The sequence below is a fragment of the Gallus gallus genome, chromosome 2 (assembly GCF_016699485.2).
Source record: "Gallus gallus isolate bGalGal1 chromosome 2, bGalGal1.mat.broiler.GRCg7b, whole genome shotgun sequence".
Taxonomy (NCBI): Eukaryota; Metazoa; Chordata; class Aves; order Galliformes; family Phasianidae; genus Gallus; species Gallus gallus.
Genome location: NC_052533.1, coordinates 55,305,330 through 55,327,468, shown reverse-complemented (window position 1 = coordinate 55,327,468; position 22,139 = coordinate 55,305,330). Strand labels below are relative to the sequence as shown.

Genomic DNA, 22,139 nt, shown 5'->3' with positions numbered 1-22,139 from the left:
ACCTTTCGTCAAAATCTTTGTTTCTCACCTCTCCCCATCTTCAGCCTAAATAAGTGTTCATTAAGACCTAAAGGCTTTCAAAGTAACACATGGCTCTTCCACAGAATAACATGGCTTGAATGTCTTGAAATGCTAAAGATTAAAACATTAGTGACTTGGAAAACACATACCAAGAGAACAGAATACATAAATTAGCCTGGAATGAATGCTGCAACTGAGCGTTGTTCACCACAGAAGCCACATATCCTCCATACCACTGAAATGAAAGCTGTTTTGAGAGAATTTGTCTGCACAGATCCATTTCTTAAAGAGAATCTCATACTATAAACTCCTGCTTTTCTCCCTCCTAACATGTACAATACTGCTGTGTTATGCAGAGTTGCTTTTACATTATATCTTGAGGGGAAAGATAATGTGGAGGAGGAGAGTCCTGTCACTGAAAGAAAATGACTTCTGGAGCATTTCTTTCTTAAAAAGCACTGCCAAATGACCATTGGGAACTTCTGCTTGGTAGTCTCAGTGTACTTTTTGCAGGTGTAGCCATTTTTCTGTATTGAAAAATAGAAAATAAGACTATGCCTATGAAGAAGTATTACAAGAAAACATACAGCTTTCTCATACATATTGGCCTGCTAGCAACTTATAACCAGAAAACCCATATTCACAGCTGAACTAAGTAGAAAAAAAAAATACCCTGTGATCAGTAACTGTGTCAGCAGCCCAGCTAAGTAAAATGAAAATGCAATAAGACGTATAAGCTGAGACATCACGAGTAGCAAGATAAAAACTCCCAGCCTGGTGTCCAACCAAGAATGTACTCTAGTTTCCTCAAAGTATTAGTAAATTGAACGTGTAGTATACAGTCACAAGAGAACTCAAGGACCACCTGCCCACTGGAGATTATTAAGAAATAAAATAAAAACAACTAACAAATGCACACACTTCTGTAACTGTGTGAGTAAATTACATTTAAGAGAACACAGTTACAACTCAGACATTTCAAAAATAATTTTTGCCTCTGCTTTCCCTAGGATGTTCTACTGGGGATTTATTCTTTTTTTTTTTTTTTTTTTTGAACACTTACTTCCCTTTATATTTATCCACTTGGAACGTACTGGTTATCTGTCTACATCCATTACTTCCCATTGGTGTCTCCTTCATAATGCTGTTTCACAGACTAGCGAAGACTAACTCTGGGACATGAAAACTTTCTGTTATAACTTGTTCTTCGTCTGCAAGTCAAGCATGTTCTCAATGTTCAGCAATACAGTCAATTATAGAAAGGCGACAAAAAAGCTCTATGCTTTAGCACCCCTTTGACGAATCTTGAAAGAATAAAAAATCATGCTGGGACAATGGTTCTAACCTTTGTCTTCATATGTATTAACTGAAATTTTAAAACACTGACATGGGTGCATGTGTGAGAAGAAAAACATATCAAAACTCTAAATAAAAGGTACACTGACACCACGGAACAAAAAGAGATGTTTTCTGTCCAGAAAAAAAGAAAAAGGTTAAACAAAACCTAAAAAGCCCCAGAACAAGCAAAATCAAAAATCCAGAGCAAGAACAACAGTGATGCCACATCATGTGTTCTTTCAGCCCAAGATGGATCAGAAGGCTGTTTCCTATATCATAAGAGTCACAGTACGTTAAATGAGCATAAGAGCAATTACTGTGAGGTATAAAGCCTTTCTCCAAATTGCTTTTAAGTGAGTAATTCCTGAAATCTTTCCTAAATTGAACGTGAAGATTAGAGATAAAATAAATTGCCACAATAAAGTTATGCTATTCACCTCACTTCTCCCTTCTGTTCTCTTTTTGTGTTTCTGATGATGAATACCTATATTAAAAGTAAAATATTCCTTCTCCTTTGGGTCATGAAAACCTTAAACAGAAGGGTAAGGCTCAACTAAGCATCTTGCTATCTTTTTTATTTTCAAGGATGACTTTGCCTCTGTAAATATGGAGTAAAACACACAGAGTATAATGTTTCTCTTTTCACTATTATTTCTTTTTTTTTATGAATGGCCTTTGTGAACTCAGTGTGCATACCTTCCTTTTGTTTGCAGGAACAAAAGCATAACCAGCAGGTTGAGGGAGGTGACTATGCACCTCTACTCTTTTCTTGTGAGACCCCACCTGGAGTACTGCGTCCAGTTCTGGGGCTCCAACAGAAGAAAGCATCAAGTGCTAGAAGTAGGTCTAGAGGAGGGCCACAAAGAGCATTGGAGGGCTGGAGCAGCTCCCCTACAGGGACAGGATGAGAGAATTAGTGGTCTTCAGCCTGGACAAGAGAAGGCTCCAGGGGGACCTTACAACAACCTTCCAGAACCTGAAGGGGGCCTACATGAAAGTTGGGGAGGAACCTTCTGTAAGGACACGTTGCAATAGAACAAGGGGAAATGGCTTTAAACTGGAAGAGGGTAGATTTAGACTAGATATTAGGAACAAATTCTTTACTGTGAGGGTAGTGAGACACTGGGAGAGGTTGCCCAGAGATCTTGTGGATGTCCCACTCTGAAGATGCTCAGGGCCATTCTGGATGGAGCTTTGAGCAACCTGGTCTGGTGGGAGGTGTCCCTGCCTACAGCAGGGGGGTCAGAACTAGATGATCTTAAAGGTCCTTTCCAACCCAAACCTGTGATTTTGTGATTCTGTGATAAAATCAACCACCACCTCCAAAAACCCTACAGAGACTAAGCTGGCAATTAAATTTGTGTTTAACACTAAGTGAGTGTTAAACCCATTTTCATTACCAATTCCACATGGGTACTGAAAGACAACGAAAATAAAAGGGAGTGAGAGAAATAGAGGAAGAGAAGCTGACTATCCCTCATCAGTAGGAGAAATACAAAAAATACCATGATCAGCACAAAGAGCTGAATGAGGACAATTTCCACCTGTGCAAGTAAGCACTTCACCTTCTCACCTTCTTTTTCACTGTGATTCACAGACAAATGATTCTGTCTCATCATATAGCAATTCTGCTCCTGATCACCAACTGCTGGAACTAGTTACTATCTACAGTAAGTTACATAATCTAGTTACACTTTTCTAGAGGCAATAAGCTACTTAGAGCCGCTTCCCTCTTTCCATTTTGTGAGCTTACAGAAGCCTTCATTTTTCTTCTATTTGCACAGAGAGTTAAATACAGAGTGGGCATATCACAGAAGATACCCGTAAATAAACTTTTCACCTCTTCTTTTTAAAACTCTCATTATGAAAAATGTTTTACTTTGCACAACAAACTTAAATATAATGAATGTGTAAACTGCTTGGAACACCAAACAAACCTGCCAGCAGTCCTCAAAATATCAATACTTGTTCTCCAAGAATGACCATTCTTCCATTCACTCACATAACTGTTTTCATTAACACAATCCTGCAGTATAACCTGTACTTTTACAAGTATTTTCCTGGAAAGCTGCTTTTTAACTGTATCTCCTGTTTTCAACAGTGGAGTTGCAGAATAAACAGAACCAGTTTAAAAATGCACAGCAGGAAGATAGAAAAATATCCTTTTAGAAAAAGGAAAAAGAATAGATAGCTAACACAGTTTAGAACATAGGAAATTACAACTAGATGGGAATTTTTTCCACATGGAAAAAAAATTCTTCACCACTGGTAGGCTAAGCATAGAAACATCCTGACCAGAGAGGTTTATGGATTCTATGTCACTAGGCATTTTTGCAGCTTAAAATCATAAAACACAAAATGACCTAGGCTAGAAGAAAACTTTGCATATGACACCGGATGCAATGTAAGCCCTTGCTAACAGAAAGGTTCAAATCAGCTTGCTCAGAAAGTACTACAGTTCAGTTACTGCAAAGCCTGTATTATTTATTTGCTGGTAACATCCAGAAACTTTGTAAAGAATGACTATCAATCAACAAAAAAAAAAAAACCTTTTCAAAGGGAAGGTGGGTTTTTTGTCAGTTTTTTTGTTGTTGATTTTGTTTTTTCTGTTTGTTTGGATTTTTTTTATTATTATTTCAAGACTCCATTTTTTTTTCCCCATTTTCTTTTCTCTGTTTTCACGAACACATCAAACTTGAGAGAAGCAGCAAGATTTCATAAATGCTTCTTCCACTCAGCATGCAAAAAGAACGTGATAACTCACTCACTACCGAACGTACCTTGTATGTGGTATCACTTCCAGGAACAATTTCAAATCAGTAAGTTCAACAGTACTCGGATCTAACACCACCAATGTAAGGCAATGTAATGCCTAGGTATAAGGGGCAGATCATGCGTTGCACATTCAGCATCTAAAAATGACCCTTTCTTTTCCTCCCGGGTAATACTAGCTCTAGACTCCAGCTCTCAAGCATTTCAAGACTTACATACTTTGTACCACATTGTTGCACACAGCTTTCTTTAGCAGCAGTTTTTTAGACTTCTAGATTAGATATAAGGGCAATAAAGAAATCAATTGATAATAACAATAAATCAATAATCACATGCAGCCTACTGACATGGATGACCACTTCCAGAAACTCTACTTAACAGTTCAGTAGTGACAGGAATGCAAAGACTTTCCCTTCTCTAAATATAAAAGTTACTCACGTCTAACTATGGAGCAATTCATGCTTTAGACAAAAGGAGACCTCAGAGTGCAAAAAAAAAAAAAGTTGAAAGGCAAGCTACCTGCTCAGATAGAGCCAGGACTAGAATTCTGTTCCATGTCCACAGGCTAATCATTATGATTTCCTACAATGCAGTCCTGATCATGATTAATTTAGACTCGTAAATTCACAGAAAAAATTAGGTTGGAAGGAACATTTGCATATATTTGAGCTTGTATCCAGTGCAAACTCTCACTCACAGCAAGGGTTTAATGAGCTTGCTCCAGTCAAGCTTTGAACACCTTCAAGGATGCAGATTCCACAAGCTCTCCAGGTAACTTACTTCAGTGTTTGGCCATGCTTGGGGTAAAAACAACCACCACAACCAACTTTAAGAAGATCAAGTCAGAATGTACATCCTCCAGTCACGCTGCTAGAGACAGAAATAACATCTCCCCTTAGCCTTCTCCAAGCCGAACACGCCAAGTTCTCTCCACTTCTCCTCATGCATTACATGCTTCAGCCCGACCATCGTGGTGGCTCTGCACTGGGCTTGTTCCAGTGTACCAATCTCTTTCTTGCACAGGGGAGTCCCAGACTGGACGCATTGCTTGCAATACAGTCTCACAGCTGCCAAATAAAAGGGTAGCATCATTTCAATGGATCAGCTGGCTACACACTTGCTCAGGCAGCCCAGGATGTGGCTGTCCTTTCTTGCTGCAAAAGTTCACTTGCTACAAGGACTGTTGCTGACTCCTGTTCAATTGGTCATTCATCATGACCACACAATCCTCTCCTGAAAAGCTGCTTCAAGACCTGTGGGTCGCTGGGCTGTTGTGTTACATAGGGTTAACTCATTCCAAGCCCAGGAAATTGCTTTTAATTCCACTGAACTTCATGAGGCTTACCATCAGCCTGTTTCTACAGCCTGCCAAAATCCCACTGAATGGAGCCACTGACCTCCAGCATATTAACCACTCCTCCCAGTTTGGAGTCTTTTGCAAACTTGTCAAGAGAACACTCTGTCCCACCTGCCTGGAGAGACACCACAAACTGCTGCTGGCTGACAGCTGGACTTTGCACTACTGACTGCATCTCCAAACCCAACATACCAGCTATTTTCCACTCATCTTAGGGCCACTTTATGTAGTCCATACCTCCCCAGTTTGGTGATAATGAGCTGGCTCTGAAGTCTTACTGACATCAAAGTATACGATACTCCCTGTCCATAGCGCTTATTTGATCAGCCACTTCTTTGACCTTTGAAAGAATGGCCTTGCTGCACTGGCTGCTCCAAATCCTTTCCTTGCCCTTTGCATGTGTAGAAAGCGCTTTTGAGATAACTTGCTTCACAGCCTTCACCAGGACTGAGGTTACGGTGACTGGCCTGTAGGCACTTGGATATAGTCACCTGCTAGCCCTCTTTGAGGATGTGTGTGGTATTTGCCTTCTCCCAGTTATCACGAACCTCACCAGTTGTCATGACCTTTTGAAGACAATGGACAACAGCTCTGCAATGACACTGGCCAGCTCCTACAGCACTCTTGAATGTAACCTATCTTGTCCTACGGACCTACTCGTGTCTAATCGCTGAACTGATTCCTAATTCCATCTTCCTCTATTGTGGTTACTGTTTTAGGGTTCCTAGGTCCCTGAGCCTAAAGGTTAGGCCCTACCAGTCAAAACTGATGCAAAAAAACGGCACTGAGCATCTCCATCTTTTCCATGTCACTTGTCACTAGATCCCCAGCCCCATCAATCAACACATGCTCTCACTTTTGCTACTGATACACTTAATAGAAACCTCTCATTTGCCTTTCAGCACTCCTTCCAGCCTCAGCTTCAGCTGAACTTTGGCCTACTTCATCATGTGCCCAATGTATAATCCATACTCATACCATTTAGCCTCTCCTTCCTTCTACCTCCTGTACACTTCCTTTCTGTGTTTGAGCTCAGTCACAAGCTCCATATTCATCCATAAAGAATCGGTTGGACAGTTGCAGCCAGAGAGTTGTGGTCAACAGATCTATGTCCAGGTGCAGGGGTCCATCTTGGGACCAGTGCTTTTCAACATCTTTATCGAAAACACAGGTAGTAGGATTGAGCACACCTTCAGTAGGCTTGCTGATGACACCAAGACAAGTGATGCAGTTGACACAACAGAAGGAAGGAATACCATCCAATGGGACCTGGACAAGCTTAAAAAGTGAACTGAATGAGGTTCAACAAGGTCAAGTGAAAGGTGTTGCACCTGAGTTGGGGCAATCCCAGACATGTCCAGACCAGGAGAAGTCATTGAGAGCAGCCCTATAGAGAAGGACTTGGAGTTCCTGATGAACATAAGCCAGCAGTGTGTGCACACAGGCCAGAAGGCCGACCGTATCCTCGACTGCAGCAAAAGAGGAGTGACCAGCAGGGCAATGGAGGTGATTGTCCCCCCACTCTGCCCTTGTGAAGGTCCATCTGGAATACCACAGCTATTGCTGAGGCCTCCAGCACAAGATGTGGAGCTGTTGGAGTCGGGCCAGAGGGCCACAAAGATGATCAGAGCAGTGGAGTATGTCTGCAGTGAACAGAGGCTGAGGCAGTTGGGCTTGTTCAGCCCAAGGAAGAGAAGGCTCTAGGGAAGACCTCATTGCAGCCTTAAAATACTTAAAGGGAGCTTATAAACAGGAGGGAGACTGATTTTTTGCTCTTGTCCTATTACTGTAAGACCATGTAAATGGTTTTAAACTAAAAGAGGGGACATTTAAACTAGATATTAGGTAAGTTCTTTACTCAAAGAACAATAAGGCACTGGAACCGACTGGAACAGAGCAAAGCTGTAAATGCCACAGCCCTTGAAGTGTTCAAAGACAGGTCCATCTGCTTCCCAGGCAATCTGATCAAGTGGATGGTAACTGCCCAGTGCAAAAGGTTTTGGAACTAGGTGATCTTTGAGGTCCCTTCCAACTTAAGACATTCTGGGATTGTCTGTTACTAACTAATTCTTCTTTTTGGTTGTGTACTGCATATTCAACTGAGCGTCTCCTCAAATCATTGATCACATCTCAATTTTTTTTTTTTTTCATTCTAGAATAAGTCTTATAGATTGCCTACTCCCAGACATTTTGGCATTGCTGATAGCACCTCTGAGTGCCAAGGCCTAGGATTGTGAGGTTTTCTGCAGCTGCCTAAAGAAGGCTTTATCTTTCTCCTCTGCTTGACCAGTAGGTCTGTAGTTCATGCCTACTACAACATCACCTGTGTTGGTCTGTTCTCTTCTCTTTACACACAAGCTCTCCACTCATTGTCATCAGACCTAAGGCAAATCCTCCTGCAGTCAGGCTAGGTTTCATATTGAGAACAAGTCCTCTTCCTCTTTTTCCCCAACATTTTTTCCTGAAGATCCTCTATCCGTCCTTCACAACACACTAGTCAGGAGAGCTTCCTCTACGCTTCCAGAACTTCAGTGACATCATAGCTCTCCAACTGTGCAAACTTATAACTTGTCTTGCTTGCTCTCCATGCTAGATGCTTTCATGCACAGGTATCTGAGACAAGCCACAAGTCCTGCTTCATTTACAGAACAGTGAGACCATCCTCTGTCAAGTTTTTACTTAGGCACACCTGTTCTGACGATTATGGCTCTGCTTCTTCAGGTTATGGTAACTCTACAATTTCACACTCTCCTCAGTAGACACATCTCCACTGCCTGTAAGAAGAGCCTACAGTAGCTATTACTTGGTCTTTTCACCTTTGTGCAAGCACTAAATTCAGGATCAGCTGACAATGACAGGTCTTGTTCACCCTCACCACTGTCCAGGGCATTATAACTACTCTGAAACTTAAACCTGGAGGTGCAGCAAATCTGCAAGCCTGAGTCATAACCCTTTATCATCTTTACAGTCTCTCTCCATTTGCCTCAATGGCTCAATGTTCAAATGGAGACCAGTGATGAGTGGCATTCTTCAGGGATTAGTGCTGGGACCGGGACTATTTAATATCTTTATGGGCAACATGGACAGAGGGATCATGTACACCCTCAGCAAGTTTGCTGATCACATCAAGCTGAGTGGTGCAGTCGACTCCTTAGAGGGAAGGGATGCCATCCAGGAGGACCTGAACAGGCTTGAGAGGTGGGCCCATGCCAACCTCATGAAGTTCAACAAGAACAAGTGCAAGGTCCTGCACCTGGGTTGGAGCAATCCGTAGCACAAATACGCACCAGGTGGAGAATGGCTTGAGAGGAGCTCTGAGGAGAAAGATTTGGGGGTGTTAGTTGATGGAAGATTCAACATGAGCCGGCAACGTGCATATGCAGCCCCGAAGACTAACTGTACCCTGGATTACACCAAAAGAAGTGTGACCAGCAGGTCAAGGGAGGTGATTTTGTCCCTCTACTCTCCTCTCATGAGACCCTATCTGGAGTACTGCGTCCAGCTCTGGGGCCCACAAGACAAGGACATCAAGCTGTTGGAGTGGGCCTAGAGGAGAACTACAAAGATAATCAGAGGGCTGGAGCAGCTCCCCTACAGGGACAGGATGAGAGAATTGGTGGTCTTCAGCCTGGACAAGAGAAGGCTCCATGAGGACCTTACAACAACCTTCCAGAACCTGAAGGGGGTCTACAGGAAAGTTGGGGAGGAACCTTCTATAAGGACATGTTGCAATAGGACAAGGAGAAATGGTTTTAAACTGGAAGAGGGTATATTTAGACTAGATATTAGGAACAAATTCTTTACTGTGAGAGTGGTGAGACATTGGGACAGGTTGCCCAGAGATCTTGTGGATGTCCCCTTACTGAGGATGTTCAAGGCCATTCTGGATGGAGCTTTGAGCAACCTGGTCTTGTGGGATTCACACACAGAATCACAGAATGGTTTGGGTTGGAAGGGACCTTTAAGATCACCCAGTTCCACCCCCCACCCTCCCCCTGTCATCACCCCCCTGCCTGTAGGGGTCAGAAAACAAAGGAGTCAAAAGTGAGGCCTAAATGAATATGCACAATTCAGAGGGAGAACCCGCTGAAAGAAGAACAAGTTATTCTGATGAATTAAAATGACTCAAGGACAAAAAGAAGGCCCATCACTAAGTATCAAAACTACCCCTTATTTCAAATGGGAGCACAAAAGCAATAGGATGAAATCCTGTAGAAACCTAACAAACTATACAACTCAAAAGAGATTTCTCCACTTGTCATTTTCACTGCTCATTTGTGCAAAACCAGTTTCAGGAAAGATTATTTGCTGACTAAACTGAGGGAGACCACTAACTTTAAGATGCTGAACAAGACTGAAAGGACTATTCAAGATCATAGTGAACACTCCAGTATCTACTAAATTAACTACAAAGTAAAAGCATGTCCAACCTGAACATTTAGAAGGACAACCAAACCTATGCGTGTCAGGTTTAAAACTTTTTATTAATGTTAGCATACTTATCATAGTTTATATGCCAAAAAGAAGATGACAGCAAAACAAAGAGAACAAAGAATCCAAAGACTACACCAAATGATAATTATTTCCAGATTTCTGGTATTCTGGGATTCACGTGGTTGATTTTAAGTTTTTTTTGTTTGTTTTGTTGTTGTTTTTTTTTTACTTAATTCTTTGTGGTGTTTCACCATCAACTACCATCAACATAGAACTGTTTAACAAGGTTCTGAATTTACTTTTGTATTTGGATACAGCACTCTTCATAAACATTTCTGTGTTTCAAGCAGACTAGAGCTCTCCTTGATTTTTTCTGATTACCCTATGTGGTACTACAATTCCCAGCAGAAGCAATGACAGTGCCATACACACCACAGTGCAACAATCACACACTGCATAATCTTTGTTTCCACTCTGCTCAGCACAACTGTTGCCTCCAGGCCCAGAGACACACTGACTTGGATTTGGACTGCAGGGGGAAGGAGGTGAATATAAAGCTAGGGTAGAACAAAAGACAGCTAAAATAATCCATCCATTAGAACAGTAACATACCGTTACTCCAGATATAATTGGTGCTTTTCCTTCAATTAGTTTATATATTTCTTGAATTGCTTCCTCATCACTTTTTTCTTTAAATCGCTTCTTGGAGAGTTCCTGAAGAGCTTCTTTAAACTGCTCAAAAGTAATAGTTCTAGAAGACTTTCCCCTGCCAAAACAAAGAAATTGAAAGAAATTATAAGAGAACACAACAAACATCCCAAGAATAGCAGAACATTCCTAGTTTACCACAGGGAATGAGAGAAAACTGTAGCAGAAAAGAAAGAGCCATTTACACCATTAAAACATTTCCCAGCCCATGAAAACATAACTTTTTTTTATGAACATCAGTAGGATAGCACTTTAAATAATCCCACAGGTGACGGTTCAGAAATAAAGAGGAACTAGAGGAAACTAGCAAGCTATCAGAATGTCTGTAGCTCAAAGCAAGACTTGAACTCATTTGATCACCTGTAGATCTGTATCCACAAAACACAAGAACAGAAGCATCTTTGGTGAGTTTTTTTTTGTTGTTGTTGTTGTTATTCCTCAGCACTCAAGAGGATGGGGCTAGGCTCTTTTCAGTGGTGCCCAGTAAGAGGACAAGCAGCAATGGGCACAAACTAGAACACACAACGCTCCACCTGAACACGAGGAAAAACTTCTTTACTTTGAGGGTGATAAACCACTGAAACAAGCTCCCGGAGAAATTGTGGAGTCTCCCCTGGAGAGGCTCACAACTTGCCCGGACACTTTCCTGTGCAGCCTACCATAGGGAAGGGAGGTTTGGACTAGATAACCTCCAGAGGACCCTTCCCACCCATATGACTCTGTGATTCTTTGAATAACAGTTCATGTCACTTTATTCACAGGTTCAATGTGTTCACAATTAAATTAAGAATATTGACTGGTGTTAACCATGCTAGTGAATCATTAGAAAGCTTAAAAATCCTCTTTTATCATAGAGGAATTTTGTAGTGATTAATTTACATGCAGTCCTTGTTTTCCTTCTTGGACCATCACCTTTGTAAAACACTCACATGTTCATGGAAAAAAATACAACAGTCTTACAAAGCACCCAGAAATTCAGAGCTGAAGATTTCCCATTGTATTTACCAATGGGAAGCCCACGTTCCCACACTAGTGAAGTATTTGCTTAGGTTTTGTTCCAGGGGAAAGGATTTTATTCATACACCTTCTCCCATACAGTAAATTACAGAGTCCCTGATCTTTAAATGAATTTACGCATTAGAATTTATGCATTAGTTTTAAGCTAAAATTCAGCAGGTCGAATAGAAAATTTTCCAAAAAGATGTTTTGACTGACACTAAAAACAGTACTAATTAAGGCTACAGTAGAATAATAGAAGATTTTTTGATTGCTTATGAAGTAAAGAAACCCTTCAAGTCAAATCCATGTTACTGGGAAGCATGCTACTACATTAGATTTGTTTGCAGCCTAAGCATTTTCATTCTTATGTCAATTTAGACATAATCTCTACCAAATTAGCAAAAAAAACCCCAGACCAATCCTTTCAGTGACAGCTGTTTATCAAGAAATAAACGATAGATGCAAGCATAGAAAAAGCATGTGCTGGCAACAGAGAAATCAAGCTAGAAAAACTAACAACATAAATTTAAATTAAATTCAACTGTCGCGAGAAGTGACTGCCCAGAATGAGTCATAGATATTTTTCTTTCTTTTTTAATCTCAGTTCAGATATATTCAGGGGTCAAATCACACTCAAACATGAGATTGACTCCACTAACAAAACGGGGAAGGAAGACTTCACAGCTTTAGAAGCCAACAGTTAAGAAATAAATTCTATGTCAATTAACACAAAATGAAACCTCATCTTTTTTTTTTTTAATAAAAAGGAAAAAAAATGTTTATTTACAACAAAATGCCAACCTTAACACAATCCTTTCTATAATAGTTCACTACTAGTATCTTTCATCTCCAACATAGCTCCACATGTAGCAAATCCCTATATCCCTACCAGTACTACCAATCCTAGGAAAAAAAACTGTATTTTGATCAAATTCTGCTTTTTGCATCCACATGTCTGCTTCAAGTGAAGCTTGTTCTGGATTATCTCATGGAACTACCTAGTAAAAGAACACAGTGACAGTGGAAACAAAGAATACAATCCAACGTTTCATTAATCAGAAAAAACACACTGTACACAGTGCAATTAACTACTTGGAATTCATCCAGGACTCTCATTAATAGGATGATACATGTTCAAGAACTTTTAACTAGCTCAAGAGGCCAAGACTTCATATTTGTGTACTTCTTATTTAGAAAAAGACTACACTGACAATCACAACAAAGCTTCAGCATAAGGCCACACTAAGGCCCTTGCTCAGTAAAGACTCACAGCCAAATCTACCATGTAGACCTTTCACGTGCAATGTTTTGTATCACAAATGTTACCTGGAAGTCAACAATCAGCATTGCTACAGCTTAGCCTGGATCATCAATCATGAACACAGGGGGAAACACCCTGAAGTAAATTTTCATGTGCACAATGATTACTCCGTAAAGGCACTCTATTTGTGTGTACTACTGTTGTTGCCTTTTTATTCCTTGTTTTTGTGGCTTCCCTCCCTATCCTTCTTTATTACTCCATTTAAAATTTGGGGGTTTGCACTTCAAAGGCAGAAGTTTCTGAAATGTTAAGGGCAGGGGAAGATGAAGTAGGAAAGAAATGGAAGACATTAACAATAGAGGGCATGTAGAAAATGAAGTCTTTCATGAAAACACAAGCATCATAAAAGTGGCCTCCTCAATGAAAAGTGAAAAATATGTATAAATAAAATATGTATGTATAAGAGGGAGACAATTTTTTAAAGCCTTTTGCTTAACTATGATACAAAGATACCTTTATGTTTAGGAAGGAAAAAGCTATGGCATTCTATTCTAAGCCATGCTTCCTATAACAAACAATTACTCAAATGCATCACCCTTCAGTGGAAGTAAGCATGTTCACGGTACACATTAAATTTCTTTCGAACTGCCCCTATGTTTGGGAACAGACTGATGGTATTAAGAAAAATGTCTGAAAGGTTCCCATCATTGTCCCTTCCTTGATGGATCTCTCCACATGACCACTAGATTCTGAAATAATGTTTTAATTCCTCAGTTTGTTTTTGGAGTCCAGCTTCATATATCATGGAATCATAGAACGGCCTGAGTTGAAAGAGACCACAATGATCATCAAGTTTCAACCCCCCTGCTATATGCAGGATTGCCAACTACTAGACCAGGCTGCCCAGAGCCACATCCAGCCTGGCCTTGAATGCCTCCAGGAATGGGGCATCCACAACCTCCTTGGGCAACCTGTTCCAGGGCATCACCACCCTCTGCGTGAAAAATGTTCCTCCAGTATCTAACCTAAACCTTCCTTATCTCAGTTTAAAACCATTTAAAGACCCCCAAGTTCTTCTCCACATGGCTGCTCTCCAGGAGATCTTCCCCCAGTTTGTATAAATACCTGAGATTGCCCCAGCCCAAGTGCATCACCTTGCACTTGGCCTTGTAGAACCTCATTAGGTTCTCATGCATCCATTTCTCCAGCCTGTCCAGGTTCCTCTAGATGGCTTCCCTTCCCTCCAATGCATCAACTGCAGCACTCGTCTTGGTGTCATATGTAAAACAATTATCAGTTCCAAGCCTGGACATCAGCGTAATAAACATAAAATACAAAAGATCAAGCGCTGGCCCAAAGCAAGTTGTAAAAGCAAATGACACAGAAATAATACACAAATATTATTACTAACATTGTCGTGTATTAGTCCAGTGTAATGTGAAAACTTACTGCTACAAATTAATACTTCTATACTATTCTATATTATTTGGACTCGTATACTGCTTGAACTAACAACTGTCTACTCGACAATTAAACTCTGTATAACCCACACACAAAATCCTCGACCAATATCAGAAATCTATTTGCAATAGCACTATTTCAGTTAACTGTTAATACAGCAGTCTCCAATTTAACAGTTTTCTGTCTAAATCTCTAATCTACGAAAAGTCATCCTAAACCACTTGCTAATCACATTTCCTCTCAATTTTCTTAGATTCAAGAGGGAATGGTGTAAAAACAGTGAAAGAAGCTTCTACTCTTGCTATCATGCCAGTAAAGACTACAGCAGCATAAACTAATTGGCATTGTTTTGTGTTGGCAGTTGTCATCTGACTAGAAAGTTTGGGTCTGTGGAGTATGGAAAGTCTGACACAGGTCTGGAGGCAGCATAATTACAGATGGGAGTACAACAAATGTTTCTGAATAAACTCTTATCCAATGAGTTTTGTTTCTAAGGTTTACTTACTCTAAACTCACCATGGACTTACATGTCAGCCAATTTAGATGTCACTAAAAATCTGACCACATTCTCTCTTGTAAATCTGGGTAACCTCAATTTTGAATACTCCCTATACTTATGTCCTTCCCAAAGGAGACAAAAATGAAGGATTGCTCTGGTAACAGAATGCCCAAATGGCTTATCTGTCACAGTTTCTAACTTACTGGCACGGTAAATTTAATTGGACAACTTCTAATGTGCCACTCCTGCTCTCACATTCTTGTACAAGTCATTCCTACATTAAGAATAATCTAAATAATCTAAATTAATCATGTAATGGTGTCATATTCAATAGCAAACTTTACAACTCCAGACAAAAATTTCCACCAATAAATGTCTACCAGAATTATTCCCTATATTCTAACAAAACCAAATGTGCTGATAACATTCAGGGCAGACTAAAAGACATACCTTTTCCTCAAATCTTTATTGAACACAGATTTTCTAACAAAATTCAGATTTCAAACTTGGGCTGTATCTGTTCTATTCTTAACTACAAAAACAAATCTGAACTGAGAAATATGAGAAATGTGGCTGTTCAACAAATGCTGTAATGAGAGAGAGAAAGAAAAAGAAACATGCTTCTTGTTTATTTCTCATAATGTATTAAAATAGAAAAAAACAGATGGATCTTGTTCGATTTGTGAGTAGCAATCTACTAAACTAAGAACTCACTACAGCTGGAAACTCACTGATTTTCATGTGCCAACAGAATTTTCTACTTGCAAATGCAACTAAAGAGAGAGGGCAAACAGCAATGCCCTGCAGTACGACTCCACCAGGTTTTATGTACTGTAATATTTAACAGCTCTAAAGAAAAGTAGCAGTAAAAGAACCAAGAGAAAACTTGATGCATCACCCTGCATCAGAGACTCCTGCTCAATTAATGGGTAGAACTGGGATACTGAAATTGAACATCTGGATGTTGATGGAAGCAGAATTCAACTGGCAAATTCTTAGGAAAGAAGATATCCTCCAAAAAATATATCCTTGGCAAAATCATCCTAGGATCATCTACAGCAGAGATCTTCACCTAAGGTGGTGGGAATATTTGGAGTGTGGACACCTTTGATCATATGGCTATTTAACAGAAATTAGTTCCCTTCAGAAAAAGATCAGAACCAAACAAACAAGATGTCAATACAACTTTCACAATTACTCTATAGATATAACTTTCTTGGCTCTAGCAACCTGGCCCAGTCAGAAGTAAGGACCTAGACTGAACAGGTTCACTTATCCCATAGTCATAGGGCAATACCATTATCAGTTTTATCATCATTCAGGGACAGCAAAACAACAAGCATGACAGAGAAAAATGCAGTGCAAGATAGATTCTTTGCAACACAGCAATTGCCATATACAACTGATAGAAATCTCCCTGGAATCAAGGAGAGAGCAGCAAGGACAGAAGAATACATACAATTCATCCAGGAAGTGAACGAGGAAGTACCAATTCAACTCCAGGCAATAGTTGTCTCACTAGAGAATGAGACAAGTATAATACATCTAGATGATCATGATGTACATGAAGATGTGACAGCATGTGAAGTGCTTTAAAAAGCTGAAGCAAGAGGACTTCAGTAGTTCACTGCACCACTAATAGTTATCTGTCAGCACTGGAAATAGAATACAACTTGTGGATTTAGATAAAAGCTATTTACTAAGACAGAAGGGAAAAAAGGAAACAAATATGCAATGATAACTATATATACACACACACAGCTGCAGTGCAATTGTTCACCACCCAATGACTGATGCCCAGGTAACAGTACAACTGCCTCCCAACCAACATCCTGTCAGCATTGCAAGTCCTCACCAACCACTGAACAATGCCCAGTAACCCCAAGCATCACCTGCCCATTGGCCAATTCCCCACAAATTTATAGTCTTCCGTGTGATTTCACATGGTATGGAGTAACTCCTTTCCTAATTCAGGCCACCTGCCCTGGCTCTACCCCGCAACCTGCTGTCAGGCCATGCCATAAAGGCAGTGGCTCTTCTCTGCTGAGTGGCACAGCCTGGCCCCAGGCGCATTCCCATCAGCAACAATCAAAACATCAGTGCGCAATTAACAATTTTGGCTGAAATCAAGTATGTTATAACAGTCCAGAGCAGGAGAGATAATGTACGGTGCTGGACTGATGCACATTGGAGTCAGTTCTGGTTTGGAGAAAGAGGTCTAAAACATACAAACTTCATCACAAGCATACTGCTTTTATTCTCAACATGCTGTCTACTTCTGGGCAAGAATCTAGTAAAAGATATGAAACCTACAGAGTTATTCAGGAACACAGAAACTTATTATTTGCATACATGAAGGACAGACACTATTTCTCAGCATGACTCAGATGAAAGTTAACTGCCAAGGGACACAGAGCAAGTGGCAGCAGAAGCAGCTTATTAGAGTACAGAATGATGCAAGATACGACCTTAAAATAACATCAAAACAAACCAAAAAGAGAGACACCCTAGAAACAGATCTTGATCCCATATACTAGAGGACAAACTAGTGCTGAAGCAGGAAGACAGTGCCTAAGAATCATCCTTCTGCAGATATTCCAGTTTCTTATTCAGAGAGTTGAGTTTATTCAAAGCTCTCTTTCATTCTTGCCATCTTAAGGATACTCATTATACTGAGAACCCACACACACAGATCACAGAGGATGGAGGCAGAAACTTCTTAACTGCGACTGCATTGACCTAGTATTTGAGAACTGCCAGGGACATCTCTAGACACATCTGAAATACAAAAATCCATGATGATGATGTCACAGAGCTCATTAAGTCTGCCTCATAAAAATAAAAGAAAACAGTTAGAGACAGATGAAGATTTAATTACAGTTATCAATACCTAATGATTTCATTCAGCAATCTTCCCCAGGCTATGACAAGCTTATACAACCTAGCGATAAGAAGCTCTTTCCTATTACAGCACATCACACTTAAATAGCATAACCTTTTTCAAAGAGTGGAAGACTACATAGTCTCTATAGCTTCAAAAGTTTCATGTTGTTGAAGTGTAGAGGCATATGGCAAAAGAATTACAGCTGACCAGACATAGCAAAGAATCAACATCATCTGCACTTTCTTTTACAGCTGAGCAATGCACACATACTCATTGCCTGATCACTACGGAAAAGTAGGAACTATACAAACCATCAGTCCAAAACTCATCAACAATCCCATGTGAGTGGGCACATTCTTTCACAGGAAAATAACAGCTGATAGGTTTACTTCGATTCAGACTCTACTGCATTAAAATGTTTGATTAGAACGGAGAGCAGTCCTACACTCAGTTAAAATACATTCTATACAAGCACTGCTGAAAGGAACCTAGCATCAAACAAGGGCACCAATCCATAGGCAAATATCCACTAAGCAATAGAGAATGCATTTGACCCCAAGCAATTAATCCAAATGAATTAAACAAAAATAAGTATTGAATATAAAAATAATATCTATAAAAATAATCTAATATTACTGAATACAAAAAGAATCACAAACATTTTGCATTAATAGCAAATTTGTGGGACTTCTGTCATATTATTTATTAACCTAAATTTAAGTACATGAAAATCAGAGATAAAGGATACCAAGGATGATGAACTGTATTGTTAGCACCAGCATCTACTGGATTTTGGCTGACAGTAACCTTTACTGCTGTCTCTCCATGTGTAACGTTTATGTTTTGACTGCGCTCACATTCAGGTAAGACAAGTTACCTTTGATGAGAGCAGTTAACCAATTCCAAGAACACTGCGTGGACTCCAAAGTAGAAATCACATATTTAAAAGAGACAGTGTTATTGTTAGTAATGAAACTCAACAGAGAAAAAAGTATCCAACTAAGTAGGACTAGATGTTGCATGATTATGTGATACCACATCTTATTTTGTTGAGAAAAAAATTGAAACAATTACATGAACTCGAAGAAAAATGGCATTATTAAATAGGACCTAATTTAGTAAGCTCTTAAATTATTAAGTCTTGTGACATTAGAGCTTAAATTAAGGTTTCATTAAGACCTTCAAAGTAAACCATCATGCAGGTGAAGAGAATAAGAGCCAAATCTAACTCACTCTTATGCAACACAGTGAATATCCAAGATTTTTTCCTGACAACACATTAAACAAATGTATTTCTTCTCTCAATTTTTTTCTTAAAATTTCATTAAGAGAAACTTTCTTGTGCTACCATCTTTCCTGGAGTATTTTTTTTTGTTTGTTTTACCCAAGCTTTTGTGCTATTTCAAGCAATAAGCCTAGTTCCATCTTTTCACAAGGTCTAGCATTATGAGATGTTTTTGCTTTGTTTTTTTTTCTTGGTTTTTTTTTAATTACCTGATAGGATCTTTATTTCTATAAAAAACAGTATTTTTCAAATATGTTTGGCCAATTCATATGATGGCAAGGTGAAGGGTGGGTGGGTTATAGTGTTATAGAGATATGTTTTTAAATCACTACAAAGTTCAAGTAAAATTACAATTGCAATCTGAACATTTTATTGCTTGTTCTTATTGTATTCTAGACATTCTTCCCTGTTTGCAACGATGTCTTTGACAAAATTCCCACTCTAATTCAGAAACTGCTGCTCAGAATAAACACAAAAACTCACCAAATAAAGAAAATTAAAATAAAGGGGAAAGAACACAAAAAGCATCCTTTAATTCACACTCACCTGTTACTCAGGCACTGCAGCTATTTCTTAGCTATCATACCACTAAGATAAAATAGGTTCACTCACATTTCACAGTCAATTTGATGGGCTTGTTTTGTTTTAAGAGAGAAAATTATATTTAATACTATAAAGTCTCTCTTCTTTTTAAAACATAATTTAAACATTAAACAACACAGAAAAATGATGCTATGGAAGTCAAAGCATCAGTCTCATCTAATCTGAGGTGGGATGTGCATTTAGAGTTTAACGACACAGGGTTGAAAACCAACAGATTTTTACAAGCTTGTCCAAATAAGAAAATATTGTTACCAGATGGCTATAAAACAGCAACACTCCAATTTTTCAAAAGATTTCAAGAGATTGGAATTTCATCATGTCAAATTTTATATAAACACAAAAGCAATTTCTGATTCCAATGGAAGCTCAACAACAGTGAAATCTACTGAAGGGTAACATATGCTCAGGTAAGTAAGAGTACATGGATGCTGGGTTGTTTTAAAAAAAAAAATCAGAAAACAGAAGAGAAAACCTAGGTATACGTTTATCTGTAGAAACATCTTCTGCTGGACACATGAGAAAATGGTAATACTGAGAATAAACAAGTGGCTTTAACTGAGAGCATAAGCTCAGACTTTGGGAATCATTGGCCATGGATACAAAAAGAAAGGTGTGAAATCAAGAATGGTACCTCCAGTGGAGGAAGAAAAACTAAATACAATGGCAGTCCATTTGCAGAGGTCTTGTGCAGAAAAACCCACAATGAACCTGTCAGGCATAATCAACTGCCCAGAGCTAAACCATACGCTTCAAGAAAGGAGACTTCAGAGAGAAGGTATACATACAGGAGATATAAGTCAACCTCTCTCTCTCTCTCTCTCCAAGACAAGATACATAACCTAAAATAAGGAAGAAACTGCATGTCTCCCCTTCTGGAGAATTACCCTCCCACAGGAAAGGGAGAACTATGGGGGTGGGAAGGGTCACATGAAAGCTCTGGATGAAAAAAAAACAAAAACCTGCCAACCTTCCCACCTTAGGAGTAATCCATTTAGATTTGAATTTCCATATAACTCCCATGTTCACAAACCTTCCTGCTCCCCAGCTCCAGGAAGTCTTATCTTCATGTGCTCTAAAAGAGCAGTTAGTGACTTAAATATACTAATGTAATTTTTCTGCACTGCCATCAGCCATTCCCATTTTACAGAACAGAAATCAAGGGAACAGGCAGAGGCCAGAACAGTCTCTCGAACTGTTTACAATTAGAGTAGAAAAATATTTGAAGAGATATCCAACAGAAAATCACCTGAAAATAACTGCATTATTTGAAAACAGAAAACCTATAAGCATCTAGATGTGCAAAAATATTCCTTTGGCAACAATAGATTTTTTTTTATTAAGCATACATTTGAGATCTAGATCATCGGTGTTTCAATACTTTACGAAAGCAAGAACATGTTTTAAAGCACTGTTCAACTAGCTACAAGCTGGCAGAAGCATCAAGTTACTCCAACCAGGAACAAACCTGGTTTGCTAACTCCAAGCAAATGCACAAAAAAAGGTATGTGCCTATCATACAGGAAAAAAAAAAAAAACAAAAAAAGGGAGAGAGAAAAAGAATGAGAAAAACAGGAAATGAGAAACAAAATAGGAAACCTATGAGTCCAACCTAATTCTTACAGATATAAGAAAATAGGAAATAAACTAAACTTAAGGAGGTGCTTTAAGAGTTACTTTCAAAGTCATCTAGCATGCCTTCACTCAAACATTTTTTCAGTCCACTTCACATGACAAAAAGCCAAAGGTAATCCATATACCAAATTCAAACTTTCTCAAGTAGTCTCCAAATTCTCTATTCCTCTTGTGATTATTAGGCAGACAGTTTCTAGTTCAGATTATATAGAAGTCACCTAGAACACTATGTATGCAAGCATAGGTTTAAAAAAAGTTTTAGTTGAATACAGAATTTTTGAAGACCATGTATCCATAACTGCAATCAGCTAAGAAATGCTGAAAATTGATTCTCTAAGACTTGGTGTTTGAAGAAATGTCAGAAGACAAATTCTGCATTGAGGGCACAGTTTTGCTCAGCACTCTTTTCCTAATAGCTTCAGTGTGACCTTATCTCAAAAAAAAAAAAAAAAAAAGAATTGGGAAATACAAAACACATTGAGATATTTTTATGGAACCAGTTAACCTGAAACTGAGGCATAATGAAAAAACAGCACAATACAAATAGGCTAACACCTACATTTTTCATAAAGTAGATGCTGCACTGTGGTGACAATAAAAAAAACAGCCCAGCACACTAAAGCCATACATATACCATATACATATACCAATACACCATTGCTGCTTCCACCCAGATAAATGAATAAACATACGACCAATTCTGTTCTCTAGGTTGAATAGTCCTAGCTCCCTTAGCTTTTCCTTGTAGGAGAGATGATCCAGTCCCTTTATCCCCACTGTGGCATTGCAGTATGTCCATGTCACTCTTGTATGGCAGAACCAAGAACTGTAATAGTACTGCTACTGGGGCCTCATCAGGGCCACACAGAGGGAAGGATAACCTCT

The 22,139-nt window shown here is 39.2% G+C and overlaps 1 protein-coding gene across 8 annotated transcripts in view; it reads right to left on the bottom strand.

The window, feature by feature from the left end:
- Positions 1-22,139, bottom strand: part of TPPP (tubulin polymerization promoting protein) — a 58,645-nt gene that overhangs the window by 10,177 nt on the left and 26,329 nt on the right. For 7 of the 8 annotated variants that reach the window (XM_046938103.1, XM_046938099.1, XM_418894.8 and 4 more), the window contains one exon: positions 10,535-10,688. In XM_046938103.1, the coding sequence (XP_046794059.1) occupies positions 10,535-10,688 (154 nt within the window). Of the gene's footprint in view, positions 1-4,930; positions 5,199-10,534; positions 10,689-22,139 lie in introns of those variants that run through there. The other variant, XR_006938605.1, reaches the window with a different exon arrangement.